This window comes from Mustela nigripes, chromosome 6 (genome assembly GCF_022355385.1).
Source record: "Mustela nigripes isolate SB6536 chromosome 6, MUSNIG.SB6536, whole genome shotgun sequence".
In the NCBI taxonomy this organism is placed as follows: Eukaryota; Metazoa; Chordata; class Mammalia; order Carnivora; family Mustelidae; genus Mustela; species Mustela nigripes.
This window is the reverse complement of record NC_081562.1, coordinates 92,154,648-92,167,459: the sequence shown is the minus strand read 5'-3', so window position 1 is coordinate 92,167,459 and position 12,812 is coordinate 92,154,648. Positions and strand designations below refer to the sequence as shown.

General features: G+C 38.3%; 1 protein-coding gene and 1 pseudogene across 2 annotated transcripts in view; both read left to right on the top strand.

Annotated features, from left to right (window-relative positions):
• Positions 1-12,795, top strand: part of PTGES3 (prostaglandin E synthase 3) — a 22,861-nt gene extending 10,066 nt beyond the window's left edge. Inside the window, exons 2-8 of one of the 2 annotated variants that reach the window (XM_059403465.1) lie at positions 6,500-6,613; positions 6,764-6,833; positions 7,341-7,439; positions 8,158-8,247; positions 10,306-10,368; positions 11,127-11,151; positions 11,626-12,535. In XM_059403465.1, the coding sequence (XP_059259448.1) occupies positions 6,500-6,613; positions 6,764-6,833; positions 7,341-7,439; positions 8,158-8,247; positions 10,306-10,368; positions 11,127-11,151; positions 11,626-11,645 (481 nt within the window). In that variant the 3' untranslated portion in view covers positions 11,646-12,535. Of the gene's footprint in view, positions 1-6,499; positions 6,614-6,763; positions 6,834-7,340; positions 7,440-8,157; positions 8,248-10,305; positions 10,369-11,126; positions 11,152-11,625 lie in introns of both variants that reach the window. The other variant, XM_059403466.1, reaches the window with a different exon arrangement.
• On the top strand, positions 11,334-11,484 carry LOC132021057 (U1 spliceosomal RNA; annotated as a pseudogene).
• Positions 12,796-12,812: the final 17 nt, after the last annotated feature.

Genomic DNA, 12,812 nt, shown 5'->3' with positions numbered 1-12,812 from the left:
AATAAATAAAATCTTTAAAAAAAAAAAAAAAAAGAAAGAAAGAAAGCCATCTTAGAAATTAACCTGATCTGGCGCCTGGGTGGCTCAGTGGGTTGAGCCGCTGCCTTCGGCTCGGGTCATGATCTCAGGGTCCTGGGATCGAGTCCCGCGTCGGGCTCTCTGCTCAGCAGGGAGCCTGCTTCCCTTCCTCTCTCTCTGCCTGCCTCTCTGCCTACTTGTGATCTCTCTCTCTGTCAAATAAATAAATCTTTAAAAAAAAAAAAGAAAGAAATTAACCTGATCTTATATTTTGTTAATTTGAGGTTTTGCTGTATTTTGGGAAATCTGAAAAAGAAGTACTGCCAGATCCATATATACCTTCAAAGTACATTTGACTTGTTTGTGAGTCCTTTATTTTGGGAATAGTTTTGTTGGTTATGTTTTAGATAGACTGATCCTGTCCTTATAAGAAGTTGGGGATGTAGTCGGAAAAGGATGTGACTCTTGATCTCAAGAGTCCAGGAGTTTGAGCCCCACTTTCGGTGTAGAGATTACTTTAAAAAAATAATAGAACTTATAAAATTTTAAGGAAGTTAGTTTTTTCAGTCAAAATTAACACTTATTTTTGCTTTTTTCCTGTTTAATTTTTGAATGAGGCCATGAGTTAAAGATAAAACACATTTTAAAATGTTTGCCTATTTTATCATAAAGATTTATCGTTAATATTCATGTGTCAGCACTTTTCTTTTTCTTTTTTTTTTTTTTTTTAAGATTTTATTTATTCATTTGATAGAGATCACAAGTAGGCAGAGAGAGAGGAGGAAGCAGGCTCCCTGCCGAGCAGCGAGCCCGATGCGGGACTCGATCCCAGGACGCCGAGATCATGACCTGAGCCGAAGGCAGTGGCCCAACCCACTGAGCCACCCAGGCACCCAGTGTCAGCACTTTTTTTTTTTAAAGATTTTATTTACTTAACAGAGAGAGATCACAAGTAGATGGAGAGGCAGGCAGAGAGAGAGAGAGAGAGAGATAGAAGCAGGCTCCCTGCTGAGCAGAGAGCCCGATGCGGGACTCGATCGCAGGACCCTGAGATCATGACCTGAGCCGAAGGCAGCGGCTTAACCCACTGAGCCACCCAGGCGCCCAGTGTCAGCACTTTTCAATGCCTTTAATACTTCTACAAAAGTAGGGCATTTTTTTTTTTAATGATCATTACTGCTATTTTCTCCAGTACATTTGTCTATATCAAAGAGCTCCTTCTCTTCTCCTTCTTTTTTTTCCTTTTCTTTTTTCACATTTTATTTATTTGACAGCACAAGCAGGGGTAGCAGCAGGGAGAGAGAGGCTCCCTGCTCCCAGGACCCTGGGATCATGACTTGAGCCGGAGGCAGATGCTTAACCAGCTGAGCCACCAGGTTTCTCCTGTACATCCATTTTTTTTAAAGTGAAGGGTGTTTGTAGTTTTCTGCATATCAAAATTAAAACTCACCAGAATGGGGCCCTTGGTGGCTCACTGGGTTAAAGCCTCTGCTTTCGGCTCAGGTCATGATCCTAGGGTCCTGGGTTCGGGCCACATCGGGCTCTCTGCTCAGCGGGGAGCCTGCTTTCCTTCCTCTCTCTCTGCCTACTTGTGATCTCTGTATGTCAAATTAAAAAACAAAAAAAAAATTCACCAGATTCGGCTGCCTGGGTGGCTCTGTCATAAAGCATCATAAAGCATTCGGCTCAGGTCCTAATCCTGGGATCAAGCCCCACATCAGGCTTTCTGCTTGGTGGAAGCCTGTTTCTCCCTCTGCGACTCGCCCTGCTTGTGTTCCCTCTCTTGCTGTTGTCTCTCTCAAGTAAGTAAAGTCTTTAAAAAAAAAAAAGTCACAGATTCTAGATTATTAAAGATGGTATTTGGGAACAAATAATGGTTTCCATTTTGTCTTTTTAAGACTAAGAAGTTTATTTATTTTATTTTATTTTATTTTTTTTTTTTAAAGATTTTATTTATTTATTTGACAGAGGGAGATCACAAGTAGGCAGAGAGGCAGGCAGAGAGAGAGAGGAGGAAGCAGGCTCCCTGCTGAGCAGAGAGCCCGATGCGGGACTCGATCTCAGGACCCTGAGATCATGACCTGAGCTGAAGGCAGCAGCTTAACCCACTGAGCCACCCAGGCACCCAAGTTTATTTATTTTAAAGTTTTTTATTTATTCATTTGATAGAGAGTGAATACAAGTGGCAGGCATGGAAGAGGGAGAAACAGGCTTCCCATTGAGCAGAGATCCCCATGTGGGGCTCAGTCCCAATGTGGGGCTCGATCCCAGGATCATGACCTGAGCCGAAGGCAGATGCCCAATGATTGAGCCACCCAGGTGCCCCTACTTATTTATTTGTTCATTCATTTATTTGATAGAGACACAACAAGAGAGGGAACACAAACAAGGAATGATAGAGGGAGAAGCAAGCTTCCTGCTAAGCAGGGAGCCCAATGTGGAGCTCATCCCAGGACCCCAGGATATTGACCAGTGGCGAAGGCAGATGCTCAAAGACTGAGCTACCCAGGCGTCCCGAGACAAACTAAGAAGTTTTAGTCAAAACTAAAGAAAATTTTAGGTTCTGCAAAATTCAGTTTCTTGAACTGCCCTGGCCCTAATGTTGAGCTTGGAAGCGCTTGTGGAAGAGCACAGAATGTCCCACTGCGGGGGTGGAGGGGGGCAGATTGTCTGTTTTATTTTGTTTTAAGTAATGGATTATTGGCATAGCCTGTGTAGAGGTAAAAGAGAAGTATTCATTTACATCTGTAGGTATTTACTGTTAATGTGAACTGATTGACTTGCACAGTGGTTATGAATTTTGCCAATGTTAGTATAAGGCTAGAAATAAATCCAATATAATTAAGAGCTAGAGGTGCGCCTGGGTGGCTGGGGCTCTGCTCAGCGGGGAGGCTGCTTCCCTCTCTCTCTATGCCTACTTCTCTGCCTACTTGTGATCTCTCTCTGTCAAATAAAGAAAAAATTTAAGAGCTAGAGTTAAAGCTAAACCTGCTCCTCTTTTGGTTAATAGAAAAAAATGTTGTGATCCTCATAGAAGACAAGTGGGATTCCAAACAGTTGAGTTGTCTTCCAGAGGACTGAATATATGAGTTTATTACTGGTTTAGGGTTAAGTATAGTGTCATCTCTTGTATTTTTGATGGTTTAGATTAGGATTGCCTTATAAACATTGAGCTTTACAAGCCAGAGGAGATATCTCTGCCCCCACATGCTTGCTTTTAGAACTCTTTAAAAATATAAAAACCAGGGGCGCCTGGGTGGCTCAGTGGATTAAGCCGCTGCCTTCGGCTCGGGTCATGATCTCAGGGTCCTGGGATTGAGTCCCGCATCTGGCTTTCTGCTCAGCAGGGAGCCTGCTTCCCTCTCTCTCTCTGCCTGCCTCTCTGTCTACTGTGATCTCTGTCTGTCAAATAAATAAAATCTTAAAATATATATATATATATAAACCATTTTTTGGTTCCTGCACCAACCCCTGTTTTGGATCATTTAATATTGTTATTTGGAAAGTGGTTGGATTCATTTGCTAGAGCTGCCATAACAAAGTACCAGAGATGGGGTGACTTGAATGGTAGAAATTTATTTCCTCACAATTCTGGAGGATGTATTCTGAGATCAAGCTGTCAGTCGAGTTGGTTTCTTCTGAGGCCTTTCTCCTTGGCTTGTAGGTGGTGCTCTCCTGTGTGTTCACAGGGTCTTCCTTCTGTGTCCTAGTCTTTTGTAAGGACACCAGTCATGTTGAATTATGGCCCACCCTAAGACTTAGTGTTTTTTGTTTTTTAAGATTTTATTTATTCATTTGAGAGGGAGAGCACAAGCAGGGGGGGAGATAGAGAGGGAGAAGTAGACTCTCCACTGAGCAGGGAGCCTGACGTGGGACCCTATAGCAGGATCCTGGGATCATGACCTGAACCGGAGGCAGACGCTTAACTGACTGAGCCACCCAGGTATTTGCTAAGACTTCGTTTAATTTAGGGTGCCTGGGTGGCTCAGTGGGTTAAGCCTCTGCCTTCGGCTCAGGTCATGATCTCAGGGTCCTACGACTGAGCTCCACATTGTGCTTTCTCCTCAGCAGGGAGCCTGCTTCTCCCTCTCTCTACTTGCTGCCTCTGCCTACTTGTGATCTCTCTCTTTCCCTGTCAATAAATAAATAAAATCTTAAAAAAAAAAAAAAAAGACTTCATTTTAAAGATCCTCTGTTCAGGGGCGACTGGGTGGCTCAGTGGGTTACAGCCTCTGACTTTGGCTTGGGTCACGATCCCAGGGTCCTGGGATAGAGCCCTGCGTCGGGGTCTCTGCTCAGTGGAGAACCTGCTTCCCCTCTCCCCTCTGCCTGCCTCTCTACCTATTTGTGATTTCTGTCAGACAAATAAATCAAAAAGATTATTTATTTATTCGACAGAGAGAGAGAGAGCGAGAAATCACAAGTAGGCCGAGCAACAGGCAGAGGGAAGCAGGCTCCCTGCTGAGCAGAGAGCCTGATGGGGGGGCTTGATCCCAGGACCCTGAGATCATGACCCGAGCCAAAAGCAGAGGCTTAACCCACTGAGCCACGTAGGTGCCCCAATAAACAAAATCTTAAAAAAAAAAAAAAAAATCCTCTTTTCAAAAACAGCCTCATTCTGAAGTCTGGGAGGTTTAGGAGTTCAACATGAATTTGTGGGGGATACAGTTCAGCCCATACCAGTGATCTGACTCTAGATAACATAACGTGATTTGAGGAAAGGGAAAAAAAATTCTGTGGTTCCGGGGCTCTCTGCTCAGCAGGGAGCCTGCTTCCTCCTCTCTCTCTCTCTGCCTGCCTCTCTGCCTACTTGTGACCTCTGTCAAATAACTAAATAAATAAAATCTTTAAAAAAAAAAAAAGAATTTTCTTATTCTATTTTTACATAATCTCTTCAGCCAACATAGGAACTCAAACCTGCAACTCCAAGATCAAGAGATGCATGCTGTACTGACTGAGCCAGCCAGGCACCCCACAGAGGACAGTTTTGAAGAAACAGGGCATTTGGGTGGCTCAGTTGGTTAAGCATCCAATTCTTTTTTTTTTTTTTTTTTAATTGATTTATTTGACAGAGACCAACACAGCAAGAGAGGGGACACAAGCAGGGGAGCAGCAGAGGGAGAAGCAGGCTTCCCGCCGACTTGGGAGGGAGCCCGATGTGGGGCTTGGTCCCAGGACCGTGGGGCTTGGTCCCAGGACCCTGGGACCATGACCTGAGCCGAAGGCAGACGCTTAATGACTGAGCCACCCAGACGCCCCTAAGCGTCCAACTCTTGATTTAAAAAAAAAAAAAAATACTGTATTTACCATGTACATATACAGTCTTTATCAACTATATTTGACTACATTTGCATCAAACAGTTTTTAATATTCTAAAACATAATTTTAATGGATGGGTAGAGCTCTAGGCAACTTACACCATTGAGGAAGACAGGTATGTTGCAGGAAACAGGAACAGAAGAGTAATAAAAGAAAAAGCAAATAGTCCAGGCTTTTTCTAGTACAGTATCTATCAGATATATGTATAGATAGAGTAGAAGATAAGGCTGTAAAAAAAGCTTAATTCTTTAATGTCATTATTTAGAGTTGTAAAAGTTTGTTAGGAAAATTGGTTTTAAAAAAATGGTTGCTTGATACAATCAGAAATAAGCTATAGATGAGAACTTTTTAAAAAAACACTATCAGTTCGGGGCGCCTGAGTGGCTCAGTGGGTTAAAGCCTCTGCCTTCGGCTCAGGTCATGATCCCAGGGTCCTGGGATCGAGCCCCACATCGGGCTGTCTGCTCAGCAGAGAGCCTGCTTCCTCCTATCTCTCTCTCTCTCTGCCTGCCTCTCTGCCTACTTATGATCTCTGTCTGTCAAATAAATTAAAAAAAAAAATCTTTTAAAAAAAAAAACACTATCAGTTCTACCATCATCTCCCTTACCACCCTCCTAGTTCCTAGCATTGTAAGTAAAAATGTTTAATACTGCATTTCAGTTGATAGTGGATTAGTTCTGTATGATATCTTAATTCTATGAAGTTTACATTTAGGAGCAAGTCTAAGGGAGTGGCAAATAAATTTTGATAGGGCTTCCTAATGGTTAACCCTGTTGAGCATTGTTTCATTTTTTTGTTTGTTTCATTTTTTAGATTCTTTCCTTTTGTGAAATCAGTATCACTTTGTTGTTTTAACTTTGAATGCAGCTGTTACTAAAGATGTATTTGAAATTACAATAAACTGCCTCAAGGTGCATCTGGGTGGCTCAGTCAACTCAGGTCTTGATCTTAGGATTGTGAGTTAAAGCCCTGCATTGGGCTCCCTGCTGCTCGCGGAGCCTACTTTAGTTATTATAATAATAACAATAATAATAATAAACAATTGCCTCAAAATACTCCTTGTTTGAGTGGGAGTATACTTACATGCCAAACTTTGGATGTTATATAAATATTCAGTTAATGAATTCCAGGTTAACTTGGTCTAATTTTATCTCTCTGTAGGCAGCCTGCTTCTGCAAAGTGGTACGATCGAAGGGACTACGTCTTCATTGAATTTTGTGTTGAAGACAGTAAAGATGTTAATGTAAATTTTGAAAAATCCAAACTTACGTTCAGGTAAATCACCATTTTACACCATTGAGTAAAAAGCTTGTTAGACAACTGACTGACTTTGGCTTGCTTGTTTTGTGTTTTCACTGAAGTTATTACTAATCTTTATCTCTCTGAAGATAAAGGCTCATTTTTTTTTTTTTTTTTTTTACACAGTTGTCTTGGAGGAAGTGATAATTTTAAACATTTAAATGAAATTGATCTTTTTCACTGTATTGATCCAAATGTAAGTAGTCTTGATGCTTTAATCCCAATTTAAATCTTAGGAAATGGACATACATCAAGTACTCTTTTTAGCAGTAAGCAGTAATTGTTTTTCTTAACAGTTCAGAAGCTAACTAGGCGTATTTATATTTTTGCAATATTTCCTGCTTAGAACTCCTTTTCTGCATACTCTTTTTGTTCTTGCTATCACTGTTTGGACTTGAGGCAGTATTCTTGAGGCCTGTTTTAATCTAACTTTATAGAATCTTAAATTACTCTATGATTATATTGTATTTAGTGAAATTTTTTAAGGTTTTATTTTATTCACCTGTGCAGGGAGGGGTAAGTTTCTTGCAATTTGGGTAGCTAATGAAATTTTTAGTACTCTAGGGGATGTTTCTTTAAGTTTAGAGAAAATGTAGGGAGAGAAGTTAGAAAAGAGAGTTGAGGAATGACAAGTGGCTTTCTATTCTATAGTGATATTGGAGAGAGAAATGGTGTGATAGTGCTTTTGTTTGTTTGTTTTTAGGATTCCAAGCATAAAAGAACGGACAGATCAATTTTATGTTGTTTACGAAAAGGCGAGTCTGGCCAGTCATGGCCACGGTTAACAAAAGAAAGGGCAAAGGTATGTTTCTTTTCTTTTTTGGGGAGGGAAAGTTTAACATTTTTATTTTAAGTAATAAAAGAGACATTTGTTTGGCATGAGGAATATAATATTTCTGTTTCATAGTTAAGTGTTGTATGTTTTTTTCCTTCTTTGGGTTTTAGTAGTTACAACTTAAACCAAAGGTGGTCAGAATAAAGTCAGTCACTAGTTGTTACAGTATCTCTTGCTGAATTGAAGAGGCAGATTTTTCTTAGAAGGGTTTATAAGTTCTGTGGGAGCATATTTTGGTGCTACAAAAAAAAAAGTCAGTTGTATCTGAGAATAGTTCCTAGCAATGAATTTTGTTTGTTTTTTAAGTAGGCTCCATGCCCATTGTGGAGCTTGATGCGGGGCTTGAACTCAAAACTGTGTGAGATCAAGACCTGAGCCAAAATCAAGAGTCAGAGGCTTAACTAAAACTAGCCACTCAGGTGCCCCTGTTTTTGGTTTTGTGTGGGCTTTTTTGTTTGTTTTTTTGTTTGTTTGTTTTAAAGTAGGATTTTCAACAACTGTGAAAGGAGCTTTGTGAAAGTATTTTGCTGCATTTGACCTCATTCTGATTTTTCTATTCTTTCTCCATATGTTATTTGCATGTCTCACTAGTATGAACCCACAGTTTCAAAAATACAGTTTTAAGGTATATAGCGCTAGGTTTAAGTTAACTTAATCATAGGATTATGTTTGTATTGATCTATAGCTTAATTGGCTTAGTGTGGACTTCAATAATTGGAAAGACTGGGAAGATGATTCAGATGAAGACATGTCTAATTTTGATCGTTTCTCTGAGGTAAGTTCTTTATAAATGCATTTTGCCACCTCAGTACATTTCTTCGTGAACCTAATTTGGTTTTAAAGCTCCTATTGATATTTAAGGTTTGAATGATTTTACTTCAGAGGTCATTCTGAGCAAAACAGATAAGATCTTAATAGTGGTCATTTAATCCTGATGTTTAACATTCTTTTATAATTTTTAAAAGAGTTAGTGGTAAGTACTAAAGTTGATGAGTTGATGTATACAGACAAAAAATTTTGTTAGTGCAGTTTATCTAGTGTGGTGGGTGTTGTTGGTTTGTTTTGTATCTAATTCTTACTCTAGCATTGAGACTGATTTTTTTTTTTTTTTTTTTTTAGCAACATGGATAAGTTTGCATTTTAGAGCCATGTAATATGAATATAAACCTTTAAACATAAAAATGGGTAGTGAGGTATGCATGATGAGTGGTGTGTGAGGTGGTTCTAGTTTGCAAAATCAAGGAAAGGATTTAAGTAGGTATTTTTCCAAGATGTCCTCCAAAATACATATAGCTATGGCCAAAGAGAAAAATTCATTGATCTCCCTTTAGATATTATGAGGTAAATGTACAGCAGTAAAGCTGATTTTAAAAAGGATATTAGATTGTAAGTTGAAGATGAAATCCATTTCATGGCAATTTGAAATTTTAATTGACTGGATTTTGTTTATATTTCTTCTTTGAAAACTAATAGCTAAAAAGTAGGAGTCCTACATGCAACTGCATTCAGCATCTCCTCACATGGTTGTGGCATCTTGATTTCAAATTAGAAAGGGGGATAGGAAGATGGTTTTCAACTATGCTATTCCTACTCCTGTTCCTACTCCTTACCTGTAGTAATTGGTCCCAGCTGTGCATGACAGAGCTTAACACTGTCTCTTTCACTGTCTCTGTCCAGTATAGCATTAATAGCTATCTTTTGTTCTGTTTTTCTGTTTTTACCTCCTTAATAGCTCTTGAGTGTATTCAGTTCGTTCTGTCTCTATTGCCATTGTATCCTCAACAGCTAGCATTTTGCTTGGCACATTTTGAGCATTTTTTCCTGCTCAAGGAAACTTAACCGAAGTGTTAACAGTTCTGTACGGAAACTCTTTCCTAGTTATTCATATTATTCGATACTGGGTTGCCCAGAACTTTTATACTGAGCAGAGTTATGGTTAGCTACCTTTTAAAGGCTTCTTCTAACCCTAAAGTGAAAATAAGCATAGATTCTGGAAGTTTTAAAATTTTTTTATAAAGTTACATGTGGTTATGTGAGTATTTAAAATTGTAAAAAAAATTTACAAACAGTTGTAGCTTGGGGACATAAGCCCCGTCCCATCTGTTAATAGTTTAGTTTGGTTATTCGTATCTTTTTAAGTAATAATATCACTTGCTTTATAATCAGGAACTAAAGATAGGAAATTCGTACTTCATGTAAGTATGTTTTTTTGTTAGTCCCAATGTGTTGTGAGTATACAGGAGTATTTGTATATACAAATGTTACTCCTCTCCTTAGTATATACCTTTTATTTCAAGAATTACATATATTTTCTGTTTATAACACATTACTTATTCCTCTTTAGTTTTTGATTTAGTATTCGGGCCTTTTTATACAGCCTAATCATCCTGAAGGTCTTTATTTTAAATGATTTATTGGTTCTTCGCAATATTTAAAACTAATAAGAATACCATAATACATGTGCCACCTAGCTTAAGATACAAAGCTTTACAACTACAGATGAATCCCATTCTTTTCTTTAGGCACCAGAGGTAGATACTGTTCAGGATTTCAGTATTTAATTTCTACATCCTACATAAATATCTTGCTGGATACGTTTTAACAACTTCACTTTTCTTCAATGAGAACTTAGTTTTCCTACAAGTTGTCAGGATTTTATGTGATTACCTCAATAATCTACCTTTTCAGAAAGGAAGGTGCTTAACATTTGTTTTGCTTCTTTTATTGGTGGAAATCTATGACAGGCTTAAGGTTTATTCTGGAGCTTGCAACCTAATAACTAGGGCTTAATTTATAACATCATTTTTAAAACTAATTTTTACACTTCAAATAGATGATGAACAACATGGGTGGTGATGAGGATGTAGATTTACCAGAAGTAGATGGAGCAGATGATGTAAGTCTATAAATTCTTTTCTCTGTTTACTTAAATAGTAAGAAACAAATGTATTTATAGGTTGTTTCATATAGATTCAGGATTGCTTTTTTTTTTTTGCCACTTCTTGGTTTTTTTTGTTTTTCTCTAAGAAATACAGGGAAAAGAAATTTTTGAAATGTGCTCATTTTTTGAAGGATAGGTATCTGCTAGGGAACAGGTGTCCCATGATTAGTTTGACTAAGTTAAACAGGTTTTGCAGCAGGATTGGTCAGAAACCATAAAGATGGATGTTGCAAATCTGTAAGGATAAACTGGATCACTTCTCTCAACATTCCCTCGGCTGGCTAACATCTTCAAGAAAGTTGCTCAGTACAGTTTGAAAAATTCTTAGACAATTCATCAGCTAGGATTGGAATTCATTGTCTTATGTCAGTCCAGTGGTTTTCACAGCAAGCCGTTTTCCTCTTCCATTGAATGCCAAAAGAGAAGAGAAACCATTTTATGCCAAGTTTCAGTCTGGTTGATAGGAAGGGATTTAAAGGATGAGCACCTATCAGAAGGCACACAACTTACAGGAAAGTAGATCCTCAGCTGTATGTCTCTTCATCTTAAGTAAACTTGTTCTTAAGTCCAGTGATTAAATTAATAAGCTTGATACAATCACATATCTTTGCTACTTTAATAAAAGTACAGTGCCTCAGCTTTTTAAGGCAAACTGTTAGTTAGCAGAGTAATGTTTAATCAACTTGGTAATTCTTAAAATTCTTCTTCTGCAGGATTCACAAGACAGTGATGATGAAAGTAAGTATCTTTGTAAAAAAGATGTTTACGCTGTGGTATTTCACATCAAAGACCACAAACTCTCAAAATAGAGATGTTAACTTCTTTACAGTTCTTGGAAGAAAAATTATTTCTTCGTGGTCTCTAATAAGATCTCCAAAGCAGAAATTTGAATGATTCAAAATTTACATTAAAAAAGACAAATACTTGATCTGGCAGGGGTTAAGGTGGTTTTTCCAGGGCGAGACTTACCCTTTGCACTCCGGATGTGCTGACCCCTGCGATTTCCCCAAATGTGGGAAACTCACCTGCATGATTTGTGGTAGTCGAGAACTGCATTTGCGCTTTCCCCTGTTTAAAAGAAGGGGGGGGGGGACAATTCTCTAGGAAACTATTTAACTCTGTTGTTGACCCTTTCTTTTTTTTTTTTTAAATAAAACTTTGAAGTTGATTGTTTCCTTGTATTTCATTGCTAATCTTTTTAAAATCTTTCAGAAATGCCAGATCTGGAGTAAAGAATGTTGTCGTCATCGGATTTTGAGAAAAGAAAAGTAACCTCTCTGCAAGATTTCATAATTGAGAGAATTCCTGAATCAATAGCTCTAAAGGCAGATGCTGTATTTGCCTCCTTTAACCCATTTTTCAACCTGTTTGTTTTTTTAAAGGCTTCACTAAGGGTTGATACGTACCATTGTATGGGGCAGTTTTAAGTCAGCTAAGGCAATAACCTTATGCATGAACTTTTCCCAAACTTCCATGATGCTGTTGAGGTCCTAGGCAATTGACACAGCAGTTGTGATAAATAAAAACATTTCACCTCAGTCTCCTTTACTTCATAACATAGGTACTGACATGATAGGAAGCTCTTGGCTTAGAAGAAAGAGAACTAAATTTTAGATTTTAGAAAATGGACTCAAAAGTGGCTGATGAAACAAATTGGTTGATACCTTAATCTTGGTAACTTGTCCTCTGGTATATCCTCCAGGATTATTCCACTAAAGTTTTTATTTTTCAAAGAATTTACTTCACATTATTGTAAGTAATCACTTGTCAGTGTTCCAGATGTATCTTAGCTAAAACTAGTGAATGCCCTAACTTAGATGGTTTTGAAGCCTGTACATTTGGTATTGTTTGACCCTTAAACTTTTACATCTCTTAGCATGGAGGACGAAGAAAGGCTGTACATTGTTGCTTGAGAGTCTGTACATTTAGACCAAATTGTATTTACACTGTCAGTATGGCAAATGAGTGGAAAAAAAAATGTTAATACACTATTGGATTTTTTTATTTCTTTTTTTGACTCCGCTTGTCCCAGGCTGAAAACCTCAATTTATGTTCATGACAGTGGGGATTTTTTTTTTTTTTTAAATGTCTACATTCTTTCTAATAAACTGTTGGAAGACTTTTTTGGCTGTCCTTTTAAGTGTCTGGTTTACTGTAATTTCATGTATTACCATTTACTGGAATGGAGTTTTTTATTTTTACTTGAGGAAGAATTTGGGAATATTCCTCTGGGGGGAAAAAGGCTTGCTGTAATGTCAGGAAACCTTTTAAAAGTGGATCTGTAATAGCAAATTGTAGATGCACTTTGCAGCGGTTGGAAAAGAAAGTGTTGTGATTTGATTGAAATAAAACTAAATGTGTTGTCCTCCTGTAAATCTTTGAGCTTCTGCATTTTGGCA